Raw genomic sequence first — 26636 nt, 5'->3', positions numbered from 1 at the left:
TCAAATAAATAAGACTCCATTAATGCATAGAAAACTATATCACACAGATACTCCTTTTTCATCCCTGCATCTGTTCCCTTATATACTAGCCATATTGAAAACTTCATAAAAACAGCAGTATCCCCGTATTGGGGATTGTCATAAATACAAAACATCCTAAATAATGCTTTGGAATTACTCTCTACATTCTTCAACTTGGATGCATGCATGGTATCACAATTACCTAAATGCAAAGCCAACACAACAAAACTTCATCAAACGCATGAATGGTGAAACAGGAAGCTAAATGAAATTGCTCCTCTACAGAATCAGAAGCACCAGAAGGTTCAAACAGTATTTCTGCTGATGAACAGATCATTATGCTCATAATATATTTTCTGCTGAGAACAAATGTCAACACGCAGAGGAAGACAGTGAATAAATAGAAAATGCATATCATATTGGATTTTTGTTGAAACTCTTCAGGTCAAGAATCCTTTTTCTTTCAGAGTGGCAACAGAATCCTTGATGATTTGCTCAATAGGAGTAAACTGTAGACCTAAGTTGATCAGCTTTTTGGCTGCATGACTTGCCCTCAACATCCCAGGCTGCGTTTCTTCAGTGAACCTACACAAGCACAAATGAGTACCAAAGATAGCAGTAGGCCAAGTGAAATCAGTATTGAAGTGTATTTTATTTTTAAATTTTGTTTTGAGAGAATCTACATACCTAGGCAACTTGTATTCTGGATAAAGTTTTGCAACAGTATCTACGAAGTCACTCCAATGAGCTATAGCTTCAACACAAAGATGTCTTCCTGATGCAGAAACATTCTCATATAGTAGAATATGTGCTAGAGCCACATCTTTGACATGCACAGATCCCATATAAAAATCTTTATGTGGCTCGGTAGACCCTGTAGTGAGAGCATTTCAATAGGTCACATTCTCATGATCGAAGACGTAACAAGTGGGATGGTTAAATGTGATGACCAGGTGTCCAATACAGTGTCTTTGCCCACCAATCTTGTTCTCAAGCACCGATAGAATGATAAAGTTGTATAACTGTAACAGACAACTACTTGAGTAAATGAAATTAACTCATTCAAAATACCTGATTGAAAAAAGGTATCGCCAAGAAAGGAAAACCACAGCTGACAGCAATTTTTCTCTTCATTTTTACTTATTCACTGACTTGTGATGGCATTCTGTATTTCTCAAAAATGGTATGATGTCTAGTAGGCATAGCCTTCCAAATATAAACAATGGGATAAGTTCTAACATTGTGAAAGTGTATATCATGTGTTGCAATTCCCTTATAGGGCTGTTTTAATATATATAATACACATCCATAATGCATTTAACAATATGGCAGTCGTGTGTAGACCGTACCCATCTCCTGATTTTGAATCATTTTCAAGTTCTACCAGCCATAACATCCCATAACTGTTTTAAGGCATAACAACACAAACAGAAATCCATGAAATCTATAACCTTCAGTGCTAGACTGCACACTGAGATCACAGTAGACAAGTGAACTTAAATTAATAGTACCAATTCTAGAAACTACACAGCATTTGACATTGTCAACATCTGTTACCAAAGAGCAGTTACACCATCCAATTTTTTTTCCAATTAAAGATACTATTAGTGATCAATAGAATATCATATATCAAAAATTCACACAAGCATATGTGACAGACATGGCTATAGGGTACAGGGCATGAATAATTATATGGAGTTTTCAACAATGAATGTATATATAAAGGACATCACACGATTAAAATTATCAAGAAAACATAGATGGGAGTTGAGACTCCCCAATCTGATCAGTAAAGTATCATGCACAATGTATTAGATGCTTATGTTAATATTTTGAGCCAAACATTCTGGAACAACATGCATAGAAGGTCCATCCCTAAAAGCAAATGAGAGATGTGCTTACCGGTCTGTACCAAAAAAGTATACAAAGAAAACTCTAAATTCCAACAAATCTATGTAAAAATTGGATTTATCAATTTAATATCCAATGGTAAAAAATCTTTTGAATCCGTGAGAAGCTATGTCACATGGGTGCGGGTGCGAGTGCGGGGATGTGGCAAAAATATAAAAATTTATATATATATATATATATATAAGGAGGTCTATGACAAGTTGGATACCAAGGAGGGCAAAAAGGATATTTATAGGCTTGCAAAGATGAGAGATATGAAATCGAGGGATCTGGGTATGGTTAGATGTATCAAAAATGAAACACAAAGAGTTTTAGTTAAAGATGAGGAGATTAAGGAGAGATGAAAAGATTATTTTGACACGCTATTTAATGGAAGGCATGCCCAGGATCTTGGAGACTTTTCTATTCCTTTTCATGAGATGAATCGTGACTTCATGCGCAAGATTCAAAAGAAAGAAATTGCAGAGGCTTTGAAGAAAATGCAATCCAGAAAGGCAGTTAGCCCATATGGTATACCTATCGGGGCTTGGAAATGCTTGGGTGAGAAAGGTTTAGTATGGTTGGCAAATCTTTTTAACAAGATTTGAAAGACAAATAAGATGCCTAATGAGTGGAGGAAGAGTACTTTGGTGCCTATCTATAAGAATAAGAGTGATATACAAGATTGCACAAACTATCGGGGTATAAAACTCATGAGTCATACTATGAAACTTTGGGAGAGGGTGATTGAGTATAGGTTGAGGAAGGTTGCCATGATATCGGAGAATCAATTTGGTTTTATGCCTGGAAGATCAACTATGGAAGCTATACATCTTCTTAGACAACTTATTGAGAGATATAGAGAGGGGAACAAAGATTTGCATATGGTTTTTATTGATTTGGAGAAGGCATACGATAGAGTACCTAGGGATGTTCTCTGGTGGACAATGATGAAGAAAGGTATCTCTCTCAAGTACATTAGTATAATTAAAGATATGTACGAAGGAGTAGTAACCAATGTTCGCACTTGTGGAGGGGTGACAAACAATTTTCCTATAACGGTTGGGTTACATCAAGGATCTGCATTAAGCCCTTTCCTTTTTGCTATAATGATAGATGAACTTACGAGATCAATTCAAGAAAATGTGCCGTGGTGTATGTTGTTTGTTGATGATATTGTTTTGATTGATGAGTCTAGAGCTGGGGTTAATGCTAAGTTAGAATTATGAAGACAGACTTTGGAAGCAAGAGGTTTTACGTTGAGTAAGAGTAAGACAGAATATATGGAATGTCGGTTTAGTAAGCAACGAAGTAGGGATGAGAGTGTAGTGAAGCTTGGTGAGCAAGAAATAGCGGTGAATGATTGTTTCAAATATTTGGGATCTATCATTCAAAAGAATGGAGAAATTGATGGAGATGTAAATCATAGAATTAAGGTTGGGTGGATGAAATGGAAAAGTGCAACTAAAGTGTTGTGCGATCGTAGAATGCCATTGCGGTTGAAGGGGAAGTTTTATAGGACGACAATTAGACCCGCTTTACTATATGGTACGGAATGTTGGGCTGCCAAGAGACATCATTTTCAAAAAATGAGTGTAACTGAGATGCGTATGCTTCGATGGATGTGTGGAAAGACACTAAAGATAAGATTCGGAACGAGGAAATACGTAAGAAGGTAGGCGTTGCATCCATTGAGAATAAGATGAGTGAGAATCGTTTACGATGGTTTGGGCATATTCGGCGAAGGCCTAATGATGCTCCGGTTAGAAGGATGGAGAAATGGGAAAATATATTAGCTAAAAGAGGTCGGGGTAGGCCTAAGAAGACTTGGATGAAGATGATAAGAAAGGATATGAATGCTTTGAACCTCACCGAGGACATGACATTGGATAGAAATGAGTGGAGGAGAAGGATTCATGTTGAGGACCCAAAATGATTTTCTTTTTTGTTCATATCGCTGACCCCAATTGTTTGGGATGAAGGCGTTGTTGTTGTTGTTGTATATATATATATATATATATATATATATATATATATATATATATATATATATATATATATATATATATATATATATATATATATATAGTCCAAAAGTTGGACATAAATGACCCTAGGTGCATTGATTGCACCCAGGGTCAGGTTGACCGCATCGGGTGCGGGTGCGGCACCTAGTTGGAGAATCCCTGTGACATATAGGGCAAAAAAAAATTCTTGGCAATTTTTTTTTTTAAGTTTGAAAAAATGGACCAAAATGACCCTGGGTGCGTTGACCGCACCCGCGTCGCGTTGCGTCGATGTGGGTGCGGCACCCTGTGAACACCCCAAATTTTTAAAATTTCAAAAATTCCCTTTTTTGCCCCTAGCCCCCCACATTCTGAGCAATTGGGTCAATCTCTGATTAATTCTCGGATTCACTTCCTTGTTGAAGATCCGAAATCCACTTTCACTTTCTATATTTGACCAAATCTCGAATCCAGATCAGATATCCAAATCCAATTCCGAGTCTAGATCTTCTATTTTTCAAAATTTCAAAAATCAATTCTCTGTATTGGCTCAGGTATTTCATCCAGATCCAATCTCCATTTGGATCCGTTCCTCTCATTTTATTTTCTCAGTTCGAGGTTCAAACTCGATATTTCCTAAAAACCTCGGATTCATATCCATTTTGAAACTCAATCTTTAAAAATTAACTCTGTTATTTCAAAAACTCCCCTTTTTGTAAAATCCTCAAGATTTCGAATTTAATATTTTCGTAAGGCTTTCAAAAACCTTATATGGATCCCATCTTTTAAAATCCTCTTAAATCCCTCGTATTTTTAGGTTTTTCTCTCAAAAACATAAAAAGAAAAATCTCAGAAAAGTAGCTTTTACCTTCCCTTCTTGAAAAAAACTTGTAAAGAACCCCTTTTTTTAAAATATTTAAAATATTGAGGGGCCACTACTGAAATGTCTGCAACTGTCTCCACTGTTATAAACCAACGAGGGGGAGACCATCTTCTCATCCATCTCTCTCATCGATCCATCTCCCGCCTCTCGCATTCCATCGACCGAGCCTTCCCCTCTTCTCCCTATTCCTTTTTCCCCTTTCTCTCTTCCTCTCCTCTTTTCTTCCCCTTTCTCTCTATTTTCTCTTGTTGGTGAAGGAGCTTTATCCCACAGTAGCATACGGAGGAAGATCCCTCTCCTCTCAATCCAAGCTATCTCACGGTGAGAATCACCCTTCTCCCTCTATTACTTTTCTGTGAATTTACCTTTTCCTTCTTCTTTCTCTTGGATTTTCTTTATATAAATATCGGTTTTCTGTCTCTCCTCTACTGGAGCATCGTATGTAATATCGATCTGCCTATAGCAGCATCGATTTGCATTTTGCAATAGGATGATGATCTTTTCCTTGGTATATTTTGTTGTTGTTGGTTCATGGATTTGATCCTCTGCTTCTGATTTCATAGTGAAATCTTAACCCACGTTGATTTTACTGTGAAATTCCGAGCTACATTTACTCTAGAAGTGTATCACTCCTGCATCATCTGCAAGTTACGTCCATAAATTTCATAACCTCATCAAGATTTTCATTTACAGTTGATATAATCTCACTTGCATCTCTTCTATGTTCGATTTCAATCATATGTAGCATTGCATTTCGCTGGATTCAATTTTTGAAATCCTGATGTCACTGCATTTCATTCAGCATTGTTGTTTTCTTATCTGCATTTTACAATTGGCATCTGTTTCGATTTCACCTTCATTTCGTTTCATCTCATCAGTATCACAGCACACCATTACTAGGATTTCCTCTGTGCATACCACTTGTATAAAAACCCCATCGTATTGGTATCGGTAGGATCATACATCAATCTCATTGGCATGCTCAGATTCATTCCATCTCATCGTCCACATTTCATCTGTTAGCTTTTGTTGTTCATCTCTGCCTTGAAAGCGTGAAAGCAGCAAAGACCGACCTGTTGTACATTAAGCAGCTAAGATCGATCTACTATGCTGAACTGTACTTGATCTACAGGTGAATTCAACTTCTAGTGATCTAAAATCAGATCACACAAGTGTTTGTGTTTTCTTTTGGTTCAGATCTACCTTGAATAGCAATCCAATCTAACATGCCGGGAGGTCTGAATGATTTTACCGTAAAATTCTGGTGTGGAATCTATTTCTGCTTTGTTTGTTTTTTTTTTAAATATGTGGGCCTGGATATTGACAACCTTCAGAATTTGGAGTGCTGCCTCTTTGTCCTTTTCCCAAACTTCTCATACATGCTTGCTGAAGGTCCTGGGCTTTGTGGTATTGTGTTAATTCTGCTCACTCGAATTAAAATTCCCAAAGATTTGTTGCTGCGTTCTTTTTTTTTATCCTTAGCATAAACTTTTGTATTTATATATATGGGCTTTTATATTGCAGTAGAGCAATAGAGCTGGTCACACGTTGGTTTTATCTTTTTCTCAATTTCAGTACAACCTAAACCATTTTTTTTCAAATTTTAGAGCCATAGTCACATTTGCGATTCTAGGGACATTTACTGCTTCCATTGTGACATGATTCCTGGTCTATCTTGGTGGAGTAATGTTTCTCACGTATAAACTGCCGTTTGTTGAAAGTATGATGTTTAGTTCTCTTATATCGGCAACAGATTCTGTAGCTGTTTTATCCATATTTCAGGAGCTAGGAACAGATATGAATCTTTATGCATTGGTCTTTGGGGAATCTGTTCAGAATGATACAATGGCAATTTCATTGTACAGGACAATGTCATCAGTTAACAGTCATGTAACTTCCAGCCAAAGCATCTTTCTTATCATTCTAAGATTCCTTGAGACTTTTGTTGGCTCATTGTCATCTGGAGTTGTATGGGGAGTCATTGGGGATTAATATCTTTTACGTTTTGGTTCTGTGTATCTTGGACTTGTCATCTTGTCCTGAGATCTTGGTTCATCATTTTGGGGAATGATTTTTATTATCATCCACAAATCTTGTCATTGCAAGGATTGTTGCTGGATTCTTTTGTTGTCGCTTTGCTTATTGTACTCTTTGTGGCTAAGATTTGATTGCTTTGAGGATTTTGTATCGGTTTTATTATTTTCCTAGCGATAGTTTGGTTTTTGCAATTCTACTATTTTCTCTTTCCTGCTTATTTGTATCTAGCTACTTCACATCCGCCTTATGTTCCTTCCTTTAGGTTTAGAAGAGATAGTTTGCTCAATGCCAGTAAAACATATGTTTTTGTTGTAGATATGATGCACATATTTTCTGTTTTGAGTCAGTTTGACAGTGTCAGATTTGAAATACTAAATTTTAGTGAATTGGATGAGGGTATGGTGCACTGTACAGAGCTGGAACTTGTATCAACAGTTGTTGATGTTGCTCTTCAATTTGCTGCCTGTGTTCCTGTTTCAAACTAAATTGCAAAACGTTGTGACATATGTTACCCTTGCTACTTCAGCATGACTCCACTGTTAAAGAAACTGACATAAGGGGATCATGGGGTGCTGGCACTAGTGTACAAATTGCAAGAGAATTTGGTATGCTGATTATGCAGCTCAAGCCTTGTCAAGACTAAATGGATATCGAGATGATAACAACAGTATATCATTGAATCATAACACAGCCTCTTCATTCACATCTCACCTGCATCTGTTTTATTTGCACAGCATCCACACCCTTTGCATAATTTGCATATCACACAACACCATTTCATATCTACATTTCATCTTGTGTACACTCGCCAAGAGCACCCCACTCTCACCTACTTCTGTGTTGCACTCATTAAGGTTGTATATCATCTGAAAGGCCACACCACCTCATACATTCTCTTCATTTCCTGCACACCCACACAGCAGCCTATTGGCTGTTGTGACCTCATGTGCATTCACAGCACATCATCATGTGCACTCACAGCAGCCAGTATGCATTCATAGCACATTGCCACAAGCATTCATGGCAGTTCATGAGCTGCTGTAGCCTCATAGCAGCCCATGAGCTGTTGTATTGTCACAGCACGTCACTTGACACTTTTATATCATACCATCTGATTTTTCATAGCATATTTTCATTTTCTGTTCAGCATATTGCCTATATCTTCGGTGTTTCGCACTTGATATGCTCACAACATATCACTTGAGTTATCACAGCAACATCATCTGCAACTCCGTCCTTGGCCAAATTGACAAAGAACAATACATGAAGGGATGTGCTTTGGTTACAGGGGATGAACTGCAGTTGTTTTCCTTTCTAGAATTTGGGTCATTCATGTGTTGTGCGGGGATTTATCTCTGCCATTGATGCAAGGTTTTCCACCTTCACAAATACCAGTTTCTCCATCACCTAATGCTCTTATGAACATCAACTGTGGATTGTGCCCAATCGAACAGTTGATCGCCCATACCCCAGCACATTACCAGTGAGTCAGTGACTATTATCTGAAGTCACCTTGCAAGAATCAGTTTGCAGTGGGTGATTTGTTGTGTGCAATCAATTCACTGCAAACCAATTTGCTGCTAAGTGGTTCATCATTTTATTGTTGCTGAAAGGGGAATCCCTGATTTGCTAAAACAATCTTGATTTGCTGTAAAAGCCCCTTGATGTGCTGAGTGAAACTCCCCTGATTTCCTGCATATCGAAATTTGGAAGGTGTTGGGTGTTGTTTAAAGAAAGCTAACTTGCCGTGTTATGTGCTATCAATCTGTGCAATCATTTTGCAGAAACCAATTTGTTAATCGACTTGCTGTGATTATGTGCATCTCACTTGTGTATCTTATTTGTTGTTTAATGCTTAGGTGCTGGATAGCATTCATGTCAACACCTGCACATTAGCTAATCACTGACACATAAATCATCACATGGGTATGTTAATATATATACAAATGTGAAGCACTGTTATATTACAACATTACTCTCATTTCCTGCATCACAACCTCTCTGCACCTGCATATTATTCATGGCATTCTTATTTCTTACGTTACATTGCATTGCACATAAATATGTGCATTGCCCTTAGGCAAATGCATATGCATTTTTCCCTTAGCCTTGCATATACATCCTCATATGCATTCTCATATATATTTTCTCATTAGCATGAGGCATTGCATATGCATTCTCATATACATTTTCTCATTAACACATGCATTTTCTCATTAAATATGTGCATTGCCCTTAGGCAAATGCATATGCATTTCTCCCTTAGCCTTGCATATATATCCTCATATGCATTCTCATATATATTTTTCCATTAACACATGCATCTTCATATGCATTTTCTATTTAAATATGTGCATTGCCCTTAGGCAAATGCATATGCATTTCTCCCTTAGCCTTGCATATACATCTTCATATGCATTTCTTCCTTAGCCTTGCATATACATCTTCATATGCATTTCTCATTTAGCATGAGCATCACATTTAAGTAGATGCATATGCATTTCTCATTTACTATAAGCATCACACCTAGGTAAATATATATACATTTCTCATTTGGCATAAGCATTGCACTTAGGCAAATGCATATGCATTTCATTCATGCATTAGGCATTGCATCTTCATTAATGTGTGCATTTTCATTATAGCTTAGGCATAACCATGTGCATATTAGCTTTAACATGATATTTTAGATTTCTTTTCTATATTTTGCATTTCTTTTGCCTTGTGTTATCTTATATTTGCAGGAGAGCTTGAAAGATCATGATTTTCTTTCCTAGAATAGGAAGTTTTAATATTTCAATATCCAATTTCAATTGTAATAATTTGATATTAATAAAAATTTCTACTTTTCTGTTTAGAATAGAATGTATGAGCGTATAGTTGTATTTTAAATTCTCATAATTACTTGTGACATTTTCTTTTATTTTATTCTTCAAAAAACACAATGGTGAAACACGAATGGCACGTGCACCATTCTAATAAGAGGTAAATAACCTTAAGTAAATGATTCACATTTATGGCCATAATCAAAATGTGAACAATACTTAGGATTTTTATCTTTTATGGAATAAAATCTGACCTATACTTTAGGTCCTTTTTGAAAAACATCATATTTTCAAAAATGTATTTTTCTCTTTTATCAGAATTAAAAGTAAAGATTAAATCAAGATATATTTGTGGCCATAGTCATGAATATATTGAAATTTAAACGTGCCTTAAATTCTATAAAAGCACAAAAATTAATTTTATTCTTTCTTAGAATTTAAATCAAGATTAAATTAGAGTATATTTGTGACCATAGTCACAAGTATATTAAAATTTTAATCTCATTTCCATTCTATTAAAGAATAAAATTTGATTTTAAAATTCCAATTTTAAACAAATCCTTTCAAAATATTCATCATTTTGCATCATTATTTGTCATCTTTTCAAACTATTTCAAAATTCCAAGTGATTTTCGAAATGAATTTTCAAAAATACAGTTTTCATTTTATTCAAAAATCATTTCCAACTTCCTTTTACAAATGCAAATTTATCTTTTATTTCTCAATTCTACTCAGTTTTAAATCTTATTTCGAAATTCTAATTTTTAATTCTTATTTCTGAACTTCACATTTTTCTTGAATTTCATATTTTGACCTTGAATTTCATTTCAATTCAAAATATTCAATTCTTTACTTCTTCTTTTTTCTAAAATTTAAATTTTGAATTCTATCTTCCATCTCAAATTCAATTCTGAATTTTATTTCAATATCCAATTTGAATTCTTAATCAAAGATTGAAATTCATTTTGAAATTCCAATTCAATTCCCAAGTTCAACTCTGATTTCAAATCTCATTTTCAAATTCAGAAGTTCAGGCTTAAATCTCAATTGAATCCTCATTTCAAACTCTTAAATTCCAATTCAGCTTCAATTTACAAGTTCCTTTTCTTCGAAATTCAATCTTTCAGAATTTCAAATTTTCAATTCTAAATTCAAGTTCAAGTTTCAATTCTGATTTCAAGGTCTCAAAATTGATTTCTAAATTCAAATTCTCAATTTAACTGCAATTTTTCAGTCAGTTTTAGATTTCAAAGTTCTCAAATTCAGAACCCAATTTCCAAATCCTTCATTGCAAACTTTCAAAGTAGAGTTGATTTCAGTTTCAACAACAACAACAACAACAACTACGCCTTCATCCCAAAACAATTGGGGTCAGCAGTTGATTTCAGTTTCAACTTTCAAAATTTCAAACTCCTAATTTCCTTTTCAAATATCAAAATTCACTTCACATCCAAACTTTGGATTCAAATTTCAATCTTTTCAAAACAAATTCAATTTCTAAACTATTTTCTAAAGTATGTCTTTCAAAACCTATTTCAAAACCACTTGGAAAAATCCAAATTTCTAAAACATTTCCAAGAAAAGCATACACATTTCTCAAAATTCAAAAGTAATAGCACAAGCATGATTCTATGTGCATTTAGGATTTCAGAATAATCACTTAGACAAATTTAGGCAAAGTAAAGGCATTGATTCGATCATTGGTTCAATTACCCCTGGTAAAGACACCAGGAATGGTTGAACCTCGTACCGACGAGCGAATCTCGTCTCTCCATTTTCCCGCAAAATTTCAAAACCGAGGCGAGTAAATTTCAAAATCTATCTTTTTTAAAAGGTCAAGTGAGACCTTGCAAAGAGTTTCTCATTCTCTCTTCTGCTTTTTCCCCTCAAAAGGAAAAAGGAAGAAAAAAAAAGAGAAAAAAAAATTTGCAACGATCACACACCCTGCTAGCCGAATCCCTGTGACATAGGTGAGAAGTCATTAAAATTGAAATTCAGTGTTCACTAAGCTTTCCAAATATTGTTGCGTGTAGAAAATAAAAAGTTTGATAGAGACCATGCAGAGAAACGAGACTTAAGGATGGAGAAAACTAACCCCTTATAATTTTGACAAAAGGAAAAAGAGCTAGAATGGTGAAAATTAAAATGGCCTCACAGGCCTCCAATACATTTCTCTACCCAAATTTATAAAGTCTAAACTGTAACACTCCTACTGCTGGATATGCAGCTGTCAGGAAAGCTCATGTTCAAGTAGAAAGCATCTAATAACTCGCAAACTATCGTTACCTCCATTCAATCAGCATCTTTTATCCATCCACTTGAGCTTACTGCTGTAGAAGTCCTGATGTTTGATTAGTTTAAACTACCAAGCCTCTTCCAAATAAGAAAAGTTGAACAGAAAATGGAAACAAATCCAAAACAATGAAAAGTTGGCTTCATTCTTAAACTTAAAGCAGGTTCTCCAAAAAAGAAAGAAACAATTTCAGAACATCTTCCAAATAGGAAACACAAAGCTTTCACAGGAATCCAAGAGGTACTCCGTGTCAGAACAAAATTCTACAACTTTCTATTCATAATATTTTTAAATTCTCTACTAGTATTCTTTTTTTAGCCACAATACAGTCTCATTCTGATTTTTATAATTTAACAGATTTCTAAATTACCCCCTGTTTGGACGAGCTTATTTTGCCATTTAGACTTATTTTATATCTGTTTGGATCTATTTTTATTTATTGTTGACATATATAAATTTAAGCACATTTTATAAAGAAGAAACTTAACTTCACTTTTAATTAAGTGAATGTTTCTGTCACCAACTGTTTAAATTAAAATAAAGAAGAAAAGCAAATTAGTGGGTAGTGGTGATGTTGAATGGTGGCAGTGATGGATGATGGTGGTGGTGGTGATGGTAGTAATGGTGATGGTGGATGGAGGTGGTGGCAATAGTGATGATGGTAGTAGTGATGGCAATGGTGGTGGTGGTGATGACAATGATGATGGATGGTGGTGGTGGTGATGGTGGTAGTGACGGTAACGGTGGAAAAGTAGTGGTGACGGTGAAGAAGGGGTGGTGGTTGTAATGAAGTATGTGGAATGGTTGGAACAAAGTGCAAAAGCACATACAAGTCCAATAGTGGACAATACAAGGGCACAATAAGCACAAAGGTGCAAGAACTCAAGTCCACTATGGGATACAATACAAAGAGCCAATAAAGAGCAACAAGTAAAAAATATATTCTTTATTGAATAAAAGTTGTTAAAAGCACCTCCCCTATTTATATACAACAAGCAATGAGGGAGGCCATTGGGAGCTCCCCTCATAGAGTCGTTGGGGAGATCCTTGTTAAAATGTATCTCTCTTATGTAAATATTTACATATATATAAAGAGAGATACATATACATATATACATGATGTATATATGTATATGTATCTATCTTTTTATATATATATATATATATATATATATATGTAAATATATATGTTTCCTTTTTTTCTTGTAAAACCCGCAAGGGTATTTTAGTCATTTCCCTTCCTTTTGCGCATATTCATAATTATGAATATGTTGTAATATTTTTTGTATTTTTACTTTTTCTTCTTTTTCTTTTTTCTTTTCATTTTTTATTTCTTTCTTTTTTGTTGACTCAAAGTCAACTTGGAGGGGGCTCAACACTAGCTGTTGAGCCTCTCCAACGGTTAGAATTCTAACCGTTGGAGGGGCTCCAACAGCTAGTGGAGCCCCTCCAAGGCTCCTTTTCCTCTTATAAATAGGGGAGTTCCCCCTTTGTAAAACACACTTCTTGGAGCTTTTGTTCTCCATTCTTCTCAATAAAATTCTTTATATTTTGTATGCCTTTGTGCATTTGAGTTTCTTTATTGTAACTTCGTGTACATTTGTTCTAAGTGTTCTTGTGCATTTGTGCACATTGGTGGTGTTGTGCTTATCGCACACTTTATCTCTTTTTTGAGATATTTTCACACTCCTAACGGTCATATTTATGATTGTTGGGGCCCCAACGACTCTATGGGGTGGGATCCCCAATGTCAAGGGAAATATCAAAATGAAAAGAAAAAAAATAAAGAAATAAAAAAAGGAAAAATATAATTGTTTCTAATAAACAGCTATAATTACATGTGAAAAGACTAAAATGCCCCCTATAGGGCAAACTATTACAATACATAATATATATATACATTTTTTAACACTCCCTCTCAAACTTACGAGAAAATGACCGAAAGTTTGTTAAGGAGAAAAATAAATCGAAGCGCAGGAAGAGTTTTGGTGAAATCCACCCGCTGATACTCCGATATGACATACGACAACGTAATAGTTCATCTCAGATACTCATCATGCACATAGTGACAATACATCATAATATGTTTGGTTCGCTCATGGAAGGTGTGGTTGCTCGCAATATAGATTGTACACTTATTGTCGCATCACATCTTCGAAGGTGTCGAGATGATTACTCTCATATCACTGAGAAGACTTTTAAGTCATACAAGCTCCATTGTTGTCGTAGTCATTGCACGATATTTAGCTTCAGTTGAGGATAATGATACTTTTTGTTGTTTCTTGCATCTCCATGAAATAAAAAAGTCACTTAAAAATATAAAAACCCATAGTTAAGACTTTATCATTGAGATTTTCACCCCAATCAGCATCAGTATAAGCATGTAAATCTAATGAAGAATATGAAGATAAGAAAACCCCTTTTGTTATAGTATTCATGAGGTATCTAACAATTCTCAAGACAACACTCATGTGCACAGTGGTTGGAGCATGCTGAAACTGGCTAACCAAGTGAATTGCATAAGCTATGTCTGGCCGAGTGATAGATAAGTAAGTGGGCGGCGACCCAACTAGTTGGCGGTAAGGTGTAGAATCTTCAAGCAGAGTCTCATCTTTCAGTCTTAATTTAGCATTAATCACTTCTGGGGTTTCTATTTTCTTATCATCTGTAATGTCAGACTTAGTACAAAAATCAACAACAAGTTTCATTCGAGAAATAATGTACCCTCTGAGAGTACATAACTTTAATACTTAAGAAATATCTTTAAAAGCCTAAATCAGACCTATCAAAATTTTATTTTAAAATATTTTTATTATCACTAACTCTTTGTTTGTCACTTCCGATGATAATCATATCGTCTACATAAAGCAGAAAAATAACAACTTTAGAACCTGAACTTTTGACAAAAAGAACAGTGTCAATATAGCAAAAATGAAAACCCAAGTGAGTCATTACATTACTAAATTTATCATGTCAAGCTTTGAGAGTTTGTTTTAGACCATACAAAGTTTTTTTAAGTTTAAGAATTTTATGTTTTTCAATACAAAACCCCGGTGGAGGATTCATATAAACCTCCTCATTTAATTCACCATTTAGAAAGCATTTTTAACATCTAGTTGGTCTATGGGTTATTTTTTAATAAATACAACGGCTATGAGTGTCCTAATACTAGTCATTCTAGCTACTGGAGCAAAAGTTTCTTTATAGTCAATTCCATATTTTTTAGAGTACTCTTTGGCCACTAACTTAGCTTTATATCTTTTTAGAGTTTCATCACTCTTAGTTTTAACCTTAAAAACCCATTTACATCCTATAGATTTCTTTTTTATGGGTAATGAAGTTATTTCCCATGTTTTGGCCTTTTCAAGGGCTTTAAGTTCTAAATTTATTGCTTCAACCCATTGTAGAAGATTTATGGCTTCATTATAATGTGACGGTTCATGATAGAAATGTAAAGCTAATAGACATGCTCTATAATTTGGTGTCAATCTGTCATAAGATACAAACTTATTTGGTGGGTTGGAGACACAATTGGATCTTCTAAGAGAGATTTCTTCTAAAGACAAACAAACACAACAACAACAACAACTACGCCTTCATCCCAAAACAATTGGGGTCGGCGATATGAACCAACAAAGAAAATCATTCTGGGTCTTCCACATGAATCCTTCTCCTCCATTCATTTCTATCCAATGCCATGTCCTCGGTGAGGTTCAAATCATTCATATCCTTTCCTATCACCTCCATCCATGTCTTCCTAGGCCTACCCCGACCTCTTTTAACTAATATATTTTCCCATTTCTCCATCCTTCTAACTGGAGCATCATTAGGCCTTCGTCGAATATGTCCAAACCACCGTAAACGATTCTCTCTCATCTTATTTTCAATGGGTGCAACGCCTACCTTCTTACGTATCTCCTCGTTCCGACTCTTATCTTTTATTGTATTTCCACACATCCATCTCAGCATACGCATCTCAGCTACACTCATTTTTTGAATATGATGTCTCTTGGCAGCCCAACATTCTGTACCATACAGTAAAGCAGGCCTAATAGTCGTCCTATAAAACTTTCCCTTCAACCGCAATGGCATTCTACGACCGCACAACACTCCAGTTGCACTCTTCCATTTCATCCACCCAACCTTTATCCTATGATTTACATCTCCATCAATTTCTCCATACTTTTGAATGATAGATCCCAAATATTTGAAAGAATCATCCACCGGTATTTCTTTCTCACCAAGCTTCACTACACTCCCATCTCTATTTCGTTGCTTACTAAATCGACATTCCATGTATTCTGTCTTACTCTTACTCAACTTAAAACCTCTTGCTTCCAATGTCTGTCTCCATAATTCTAACTTAGCATTAACCCCAGCTCTAGACTCATCAATCAAAACAATATCATCAGCAAACAACATACACCACGACATATTTTCTTGAATTGATCTCGTAAGCTCATCCTTACAATCGATGCGACAACCCCTATCTCTCTTTCTAAGTAGGAAAAAATCTATCTGACTCGTATTAACCCCACTTTTAAATGTTACTAGGTGAGACTCCCTCTTCCTAAACCAAGTGTTTGCTAAGATCATATCATAGGACAAACCAAAATCTAAAATTCTTTCTCCACTATCGTTTCTTTCTCCTATACCATAGCCTTCATGGATACTCTCAAATCCATCCCTATTAATGCCTACATGTCCATTAAGGTCACCGTCGATGAAAAGCTTTTTTTCATAAGATATCCCTTGTACTACTCCATCTAAATCTTCCCAAAATTGATGCTTAATGTAATCATCTAAACCTACTTGAGGTGCATAAACACTAATAATATTAATAATATTCGTACCTAATACTAATTTAATAAGTAAAGTCCTATCACCCTTCCTACGGACCTCAACTACATTATCTATAAACTCACGACTCATAACAATCCCTATTCCATTTTTATTCCTATTTATTCTTGTATACCAAATCTTATATCCCCAAGGTTCTATCACTTTTGCTTTCTCACCTACCCATTTGGTCTCTTGTAGACATAAAATATCAATCTTTCTCCTACACATAACATCTACTAACTCTACCAACTTACCAGTTAAAGATCCTATGTTCTAAGTGGCTAACCTTATTTTATGGTCTTGAACTATCTTCTTTACCCCCACCCGTCTAATAAAGTGAGGGAACCCTTGCCTATTTGACACCACACCCGGGCGCCGGTGTGACGCATTGCTTCTGGGCAACGACCTAGCAACCCTTGCTCATTTATCACTGCCTCCGCCTATAGAGTACAACGCGTCGCTCAGTAGGAAATGCCCCAACAAAATTCTTATATTGGTTCATATTCATAGGGTGTGACTAAGTTTTTATGCTAGCTGTCACTAGCCTACCACAACCCTCCTCCTTTATTCGGGCTTGGGACCGGCAGTGTATAACTAAACAGTTATACACAGGCGGAGTTAGATTTCTTCTAAAGACGAATTTTGTAAATATTTTTCTAAAGTATTTAGAGGATTCCTTTGTTCCCGCGAGTATATATTTGTATGGGTTTATCAACAATATCATCATTTCTTATAGGTGATTTGACATTCTCATCATTTGAATGCATATTATTATCACCATTTTCATTATATCATTCAAGGTATCATCACCGTTATCATTCAAAAAATCATCACAAGAAGTCAACTCCTCTTGTGGCAAGAGGTCAAATAGAAAGGTATAATATACTTCCTTGTTTTCTTTGGTTCTCTCAAAACCTTCTTCATTTTCTAAAAAGGTTACATCTTTAGAAACATATAGTTTGTTACTCTTAGAGTCAAAACATCTATATCTTTTTTGGTTTTCTCTTTAACCCATGAATACACATTCAATGGCTTTTGGAGGCAATTTATCTCTTTTATATAAGAGTACAAAACACTTACAACCAAAAATGCGCAACCGCTTGAAATCGGGTGTTCTTTCAATTAAATTTTCATAAGGAGATACACTTTTTAAGGATAATGAAGTCATTCTATTTATCAAATATGTTGATGTTAGAGCGGCCTAGGCCCAAAAACTTTTTTGAATATCTTTAGAAATAAGTAGTGTCCTAATGGTTTCAATAATATGCTTATGTTTTCTTTCGACTACTCCATTTTGTTGGAAAGTTCTAGAATGACTTTTAGTGACAAATCTCATTTTGTTCTAAATAATTTTGAAACTCATTTGATAATTATTCATTACACAAATCGGATCTAAGAATAGAAATGTTGCTTTGAAAGTAATTTTTGACAATCATATAAAATTTTTTAAAGAAAGAGAACACATCGGATTTGAAGTTAAGAAAGTAAATACACATGTATCTAGTGAAATCATCAATAAAGGTAACATAATATGACTATCAGCATTTTTATATGACGAAAGAAGGTCACTAAACATCCGAATGCACTAATTCAAAAGGTCTCTTCGAGACAAAAGTTCTATTAAAAAAAGGGATGGATTTTATCTTTCTAAAGCTACAATCTTTGCAAATTAAATCTTTTTCATTACAAAATTTTTCTCCAAAAGGAAGAAGATACATCTTTGAGTAGCTTGGATGTCCAAGTCCAAGTTTCAATATCCTTATCTTGGACATAATTACAAAAAGGATTCGAAAAAAGATTTAGATAATTCATGAAGTAGAGATCTCTCCTCCTATGGCCTTGCCCAATCTACTTCTCGGACCGGAGATCCTGCATGGAGCAACCCTTAGATGAAAAAAAATTCACATCCATGATTAGAAATTTGAGAAATGGAAAAGATATTTAAATTTAGTTGTGGAATAACCCTAACTTTTGGTACACAACAATTTTGAAAAGAATCTAAGGTTCTAATACTTTTAATATGCAAAAATGTTTCATCGACATTGAAAACATAGGTAGTTTTTGAGTTAGTGCATAAATCGGATAGACCATTCTCATGAGGTGTCATATAAAAGGAGACTCCTGAATCAAGGATCCAAGAAGACATACCTGGAAGAGAAGATGAGGCTATGACGGTGTTAAATTGTAACTTATATATATATATATATATATATAGAGAGAGAGAGAGAGAGAGAAAGACATATATATATTTCATATAATTGCCTATGTATCTATCTATCTATCTATCTATCTATATATATACATATTGTAATACCCACTAAGGGTAAAATTGTCTTTTTACATATAACACATTCAAATGAATATGCTTTTTCTTATTTTTTTCTCTTTCTTTTTGTTTTATTATTGAAGGGTTCCACCATAGAGACATTGGACCCCTCCAATTGTCATAAATATGACCGTTGGAGGGGCTCCAACGTCTCTATGGGAGCCCCTCCTTGGGTCCCTTGTTGTCTATAAATAAGGGGCATTGCCCCAAGTAATTCTCAAGCTTGGTAAAGCTCTCTCTCTCAGTAAAAGATTCTTTTTTATGCCTTTGTGCATTTGGGCTCTTTTGTGAGTGTTATTTTGTGCCTTTGTGCACATATTTTTCATTGTGAATATAGTGGGTTAATTAAGTCGTCTTTGAACTTGATATTCTTGAAGATATTTTTACATAGTATCAGAGCAAGGTTTATGAGAAGCTAGTGTGTGTGCTGCGTCATCATGGTTGTTGCCTCAAAAATCGCGCCCACTCATTCTCTTATTTTGGTGTGGAAAGTTCTTGCAACTTCTTCCTCTTTGGCATGCTACAAGAATAGCTAAAGAAAAACCTGTTGTGGTGTGTGTTCAATCGTGAAGACTTGTCTCTCAAAAAGCTTTTCTATGGCGGAAAGAGATTCGCATTTCTCTCAGATTCAAATTCAACGGCTCAAACTTTCATGTTTGGGCCGGAAATATGGAAGCCCATATCAAGGGAAAAGGGCATTGGGGCTATATAAAAGGTACGATTCTGAAACCCGAGCCTAAAATTACTATAGTTGAAAAAAGAGAAATAAAAGTTCTTGATGGAGAAGAAAGAGTGAAAGCTTTTGAAGAATAAAATAAAAAACATAAACAATGAGAAATGAAAAATTATATAATTCTTTTATGAATTTTTTCTACGGTTGAGACTAGGATTAATGCCAATATTTTAAAATTCAAGAAAGCATCTCAAGTTTGGGAATATCTTGAGATAATGTATACCTCGAGAGATTTATCTCACAAATACTATCTTCAAAAAAAGGCTTTGACCTTTCAACAAGGAGAAATGACTATTAGAGAATATTTTGCCGAATTATCATCTATTTGGGATAAACTCGCTCTCCTTGAACCAAAGTAGAGTGAAAAAGCCATTGAGCTACGACACAAACAATTAAAAGAAGATAGTTTTTTCAATTTCTTGAATGGGCTTAGACCCAAATTTGAGCAAATAAGATCATCTCTTTTATCTTCTTTCACTTTTCCACCTCTAAAAGATGTTCTCACTAAGCTAAGTGGGAAAGAAACTCGAATAGGAATGAGTAAATCCAAACAAAGTGTTTTAGCTATGCCTTAAACCAAGGAAGAGAACGAAGGAGCCTATGTCATTTCTAGACCGGGAAATAATTTAAAAACCAATAAGCCTCCTCACTTCAACAAATTTCAAAATCAAAATCAAAGAGTAAGGGAAGAAGGTGGACAAAGTGGAAGATGAAAAAATTATTTGTCATTTTTGTAAAGAACCATAACACATTAAGTCGGTTTATCCAAAGTGGAAGAAGAAGGTAGCCATGTCTACCACATTTCAACCACACAAGGAGGAGAGTCCATCTACTTTCAACAATGGAGCATTATCATTGAGTCAAGTCATGAAAGCGCTTCAACCCATCTTCAAAGGATCCATTTCCGGTGCCGCAATATAAACTTCTTCTCCAACAGGTAAGACTCCTTGGCTTTTAGATTCGAGTGTCTCCTTTCATATGACTCCAGATATTTTTGCACTCTTCAAATACACAAAAAATGTATTACCTTCTTTTGTTTCAACCGCAACTGGTGCTTCTCTTGAAATCAAAGGAGTTGAAAACTTTGAAAAACAAGATTTTTTTATTCTCAAAGTTAGATTTATACCAAAATTGAATTTAAATTTGCTTTCAGTCTCTCAACTCTCGGACCATGGATGTGATGTTAAGTTCTCATCAAATAAATGTTGGGTATAGGATCGTCGGTTCGAGAAGTTGATTGGGGAAGGCTCCAGGAAAGGAGATCTATACTACATGGAGTTTCTACAAATTCCAAAACATTCTTTTTGTAACCTTGCCCAACATAAAGATATAAATGTTTGACATAAAAGACTTGAGCATCCCAATGTCATCAAGCTTTCCTATCTACATTTTGTTAAAGATCTTTGTAAAAGTGACTTCATTTGTAATGATTGTATTCTTGAAAAAATGAAAAGTTTTCTTTTTGAACAAAGATCTATGTTCACAACCGAACCATTTGAATTTGTGCATTTTGATGTATGGGGACCGGCACCCGTCATATCTAAAAGAGGATTTGCATATTACATTATTTTTGTTAATGATTACTCTAGATATTGTTGGATATATTTTCTTAAGCACAAACATGAGGTTTATGCATCTTTTAAGACATATCATATGCTGATTAAAAATCAATTTAATGGTAACTTAAAAATTCTTAGAACCGATTTCGGAGGTGAATATCTTTCAAATGAATTTCAAAATTATCTTGAAATCAATGAAATTGTTCATCAAAAATCTTGTCACAAAACACCTCAACAAAATGGTCTAGCCGAAAGAAAACATAGACGAGTTTTTTCTTGGCATATTTCGACAATAACGTCTTCTAAAGGAAGAGGTTTAGATCGTTGGAAGAGAAAAAATCTTGTTCAAATTCGAGCCTAAGCCCATGCAAAAATTGAAAAAAGTGTGTTTTTTTCATTTGTTCCCTTCTTAGCTCAATAACCTCACTAGCAACTCATTTGGGTTCAAGAAGGGATAACTCGTCTCATAGAAGACCAAGGGTACTAAAGTAGTCATGAACATTCATGTCCTCTTGTTTGATGGTACATATTTTTTCTTGAAGAAAAAATTGCCTTGCAAGGTCTTTTTTGATATAAATAACTTTCATAAAAAACCATGCCTTATTAGTTTTGCGGAACTTAGCAATGTTGCCACATATTTTGAGCTCAACATTGTTCATGAACCATGCAAGAATTTTTGCATGTTTGATTTCCCAATCCTCTATACCTTGGATTGATTATCTTCAATGACTTTGATTCAAGCATCTTCTTCCAACGCTTTTTTTTTATTTGCTTCCAACTTAGCGAGTTTGAGTTGAGGCTCCGGAATAGTACCTATCACGTATTCCCAAAGTTTCTTGCCTTTGAGGTTATTTTCCACAGCGAACGCCCACATCATGTAGTTTGAACCATTTAATTTGAAGGAGAGATCTATTTTTTGTTCATTCTCCATTTGACTTGATAGAAGAGAGAGGGAAGAAAAAATATAGAAGACCATGAAAAGAGCTCCTGCACCTTGAGTTCCGCAAGCACCACCAACCCACGAACACTTTTCCAAAAAACCAAGAGCACTATGACTCTGATATCATCTAATAAAGTATGCGGAATGGTTGGAACAAAGTGCAAAAGCACATACAAGTCCACTAGTGGACAATACAAGAGCACAAAGGCACAATAAGCACTAAGGTGCAAGAACACAAGTCCACTATGGGACAATACAAAGAGCCAACAAAGGGCAACAAGTAAAAAATATATTCTTTATCGAATAAAAGTTGTTAAAAGCAATGAATTATAGGGGGGAACACCTCTCCTATTTATATATAACAAGCAATGAGGGAGGCCATTGGGAGCTCCCCACATAGAGTCGTTGGGGAGCTCCCAACGGTCATATTTATGACCGTTGGGGCCCCAACAACTCTATGGAGTGGGGCCCCCAATGGCAAGGGAAATATCAAAATGAAAAGAATAAAAAGAAAAAAAGAAAAAATATAATTGTTTCTAATAAACAACTATAATTACATGTGATAGGACAAACTATTACAATATTGAATATATATATATATATACATATATATATTTTAACAGTGGTGATGGGGATAATGAGGTGGAATGCAAGAAAATAAGTAGTAAAAAAAAAGAGGTCTCCCCTTATTTTTCAAAAAAGAGGTGAAATTTATAAAAAGTCATTAGAAAAAATAAAAGTAAAAGATTCAAACACTAAGGGGGACCTACTTTTTTTTTTTACAATTACTTGTTTTCTTCTATTCTACCACCATTACCACTGCCACCACCTGACTGCCACCACTTCTCCACCAGCACCATCACCACCATTAGTATCACCATCACCACTACCACCACCACTAGGGCTGGTAAACAAATTGCGCAACTCATGGCTCAGCTCGTCCCAAACTCATTCCTGTTTGGTTTGTTAGGATGGCGAGCCGAACACGAGCTTGTTCACTATACATAGCCGAGTCGAACATGAACAAGGGGTGTTAATCTCATCTCGGCTCATATAAGCTCGTTTAGATAGCTTATGCAGAATTTATTGCACTATAAATGTTAAAAACACATGTTACCTCAACTACGTGGTATTTGCATGTAACTGTTTGACAATTTCATTCCCGCTATGAACCCTTTCAAAAAAATAACTTTAGCCTATACGAGTTGAGCTTGGCTCTGTTGGCATGAGCCATACGAGCCGAGTTCGAACACTATATGGTTGTAAATCAGCCAAGCCCGAACAGCCCCTGTTCGGCTCGTTTACCAGCCCTAACCACCATCACCATCTTATTCACCAACATCCCCATGACCATCGTTGTGTCCTCTATCATCACCACCACCACCATTACCGCCTCCATCATCATTATCACTACCACTACCATCACCACCAGCATTATGTCCACCATCATCACCGCCACTACTACCAACCCCATCATCACCACCGCTACCACCACCACCACCGCCACCGCCGCCACCTCCATCACCACTACTCACTATAAATCTATTTTTTTCCTTCATTCTAGTTTAGATAGTTGGCAATCCAAACATGTACTTAATTAAAAATAAAGGCAAATATCTTCTTTATAAAATGTTCTATAATTTATTTTTGTAAACAGGATCCAAACAGGGCCTACATGATAAAAACTTCAATGAAAAGAGAAAGAAAAGGCAGGCTAGTGGAAAACCTTTCATAGAAATAGGGGTTTTATGGGAGACAAACCATAAAAAGAGTGCGGTCAGGAAATGGCCGGCGGTGCCATCCCGTTTTTTTCGATTTTGTAAGATAAAACGGTGGCCGACCATTTTCCGACCAGCCACCAACCAAAAAATGGCCGGCCACCCATTTTTTGTGTTAAATTTTTTTTTTTCTGATTTTCATTTGGCCGACCATTTTCCAGCCAGTGGCTGGCCGAAAAATGGCTTGACTCTTATTTATTTATTTCAGACCAAAACTCGGTTTTGGTCATCCAAATCTAAGTTTCTTAGAAACCTGGTTTTGCCCCATGTCATCCAAATGGTCCCCTAAGTCTTAAACACTTTGATTGTTTACATTTATTAATGTGATATTATGTAATGACTTATTAGCTTGATTTATTTGTTTGATGATCAAGATATTGGATAATTTCCATTTTACTTATTATTCATCATAGTCACCTCTATATTTTGAAAATATTGTGATATTGTTGAAATTTTGAGGTCAGTAGAGATAATTGGCCAAATATTGCAACATTTTTAAATTATCACCAATATAATATATATATCGCAATGTACTCTGAGAGGAGAGTAACATCATAAATTTAGCTTCAGAGCAATCATACGATCACAGACATCGCTCAACACATTATTCATCCAATAATTCCAAGCTAATTCTCACAATGAAGGCCTTGCAATTTAATTAATTTTGGGCAGTCATGAGGAATCATCAATAGTGGTTCACTATTTAACACATTATTCATTTGATAAACCCAAATTGAGTCATAAACTTCACAATTCAATCACATCGACAATGAACTAGGAAAAGAAGGAGAATTCAAGAGCCAATTACCCTGAAGAAGACGAACAAGCACCGACATGCTAGCATTGATGGTGGGAGGAAAAATGGGCCCCATTACCGTTCCGGGATTAACCACAACCACATCCAATCCAGTCTCTTCTGCAAATCTCCATACCTCTTTTTCCGCTAGCGTTTTCGAAACCGGATACCACAACTAAAACCACCACCAAACCTTTCACATAAGAATCTCAAAATTTCAAAGGAAAACAGAAAAACGAAATTACGGTTCCTCCGTGACAGATAGAATCAGTACAACCATAGAAAGAGAGGAGAAAGGAGAATTTTACCCCGTTTTGCTTGCAATACTCAACATCAGTCCAACAATCCTCCCCTCTAACGACGTCTGCTGGCCATCCGGGGCTCGGAATTATGGCCGAAATCGACGAAGTCACCACGACCCGCTTCACGCCGCTCGCCTTCGCCGCTTTGAGAACGTTGAGCGTGCCCTGAATCGCTGGTTCAAGAAGCTCACGCTACCGATGTGTCACACAGACACAACAAGAAATCGATCAGGGTATGATAAACAAAGAACTGAAGGGATGGACCGTACCTGTGGGTCGTTCACTCGATCGATGGTGCAGGGAGAAGCGAGGTGGAAGACACCGGCGGCGCCATCGATGGCGGAGAAGATGGAATCGTAGTCGAGAAGATCAATCTGGTAGAGACAGAGCCTCACTTCTGCTCCTTCTAGTGCTTGTAGATGCTTCGTCTCTCGCTCGTCCTCTTAAAGAGCAGAGGCAAGTAAGAAGAGGGAGAGAAAGAGAGTGAGAATGGCACATTATTTGGGGATGTTTTGGACACACACTATTATTCAGAAAGCTAGTGTAGAAAGTCAGGACGTTGAATTGGGCACTGTAATGATATAATCATCCTACATTTCTGGATAAGTGGGTGCATCCAATTCCAAACCCCAGCTCAAAAGGAAAAGGAAGTTAAGGAGGAGAGTGGTGAGAGGGGGTAGTGGAGTGTTACCGAGATTCTGGACGGTGGCTCGGACGGTGTAGCCGCGGAGGAGAAGAAGGCGGACGAGCCACGAGCCGATGAACCCACTGCCTCCTGTCACGCACACTGTCTCCCCTCCCATTCTCTCTCTCTCTCTCTCTCTCTGTATGTGCAGATGGAGAGTGTGTGTGTGTGTGTGTAAGTGGATGGAATGGAGGTGGTTGCGCAGTTTCACCCTGTGGCTATGTGCATTTTGGCGTTTTATAGGGATCATCAAAAATCGGAAATCGCCCTTAATTGAATAAATTTTTGGGTATTTTTCATCAAACGTTATTAGCGACAATTCAGTGAATAGAAAGGGCTTAATAGTAAACCAAGTAATGTGCTGGTGCAATGCACGAACAAAAAAGAAAGATTCAGCAATACTACTAAGAGAGAGAAAGTTCATTTAGCAAGTTTTTAATTCAAAAGAATGAGAGAGGAAACCCGTTAGGGGTGTTTCTATTCAAAAGAATGAGACAGATTAGACCTAGACTCATTGAATCCACTGGGTTCAGTCTTGATAAGCTGGGCTGGATTCAAAATTGGGCCAAGCATTTGCTAGAGCAGGACCAACGTCTTTGCATGGGGCCATAACGGTCAAACGGTCCTATAGTCGCCCAACGTGATGTGCAAGAGTGAGGCACCATGTGAAAGTGTTGCCTGTTGCATGGGTTGCTCAGGATCTTCTTTCACGTCCAACGT

General features: G+C 36.0%; 1 protein-coding gene across 2 annotated transcripts; it reads right to left on the bottom strand.

Annotated features, from left to right (window-relative positions):
- On the bottom strand, window positions 1-26123 carry LOC149839439 (cinnamoyl-CoA reductase 2-like). 2 transcript variants are annotated; one of them, XM_090002550.1, is made up of 6 exons: window positions 25923-26123; window positions 25501-25673; window positions 25238-25423; window positions 24942-25104; window positions 709-895; window positions 1-606 (listed from the first exon to the last, which is right to left on the bottom strand). In XM_090002550.1, exons 1-6 carry the CDS (start codon window positions 26032-26034, stop codon window positions 462-464), a joined length of 966 nt encoding a protein of 321 aa, XP_089858676.1. In that variant the 5' UTR covers window positions 26035-26123; the 3' UTR covers window positions 1-461. The 2 variants fall into 2 exon arrangements, with proteins under 2 accessions (XP_089858676.1, XP_089858678.1); XM_090002552.1 differs by having other exon boundaries at window positions 1-595; window positions 25923-26106.
- Window positions 26124-26636: the final 513 nt, after the last annotated feature.

This window comes from Nuphar pumila, chromosome 4 (assembly GCF_984573655.1).
Source record: "Nuphar pumila chromosome 4, dmNupPumi1.hap1.1, whole genome shotgun sequence".
Classification (NCBI taxonomy): domain Eukaryota; kingdom Viridiplantae; phylum Streptophyta; class Magnoliopsida; order Nymphaeales; family Nymphaeaceae; genus Nuphar; species Nuphar pumila.
This window is presented reverse-complemented; position numbering and strand designations above follow the sequence as displayed.

Bases quoted from the DNA above. Each gene is read 5' to 3' on its own strand.
- LOC149839439 (XM_090002550.1), bottom strand. From the start codon at position 26,034: ATGGGAGGGGAGACAGTGTGCGTGACAGGAGGCAGTGGGTTCATCGGC. The intron at 25,674-25,922 runs GTAACACTCCAC...CTGCTCTTTAAG, and splicing joins AGCCACCGTCCAGAATCTCG to AGGACGAGCGAGAGACGAAG. The intron at 896-24,941 runs GTAATTGGCTCT...CTCTCACTACAG, and splicing joins GCTTGTTCGTCTTCTTCAGG to GGTCTACCGAGCCACATAAA.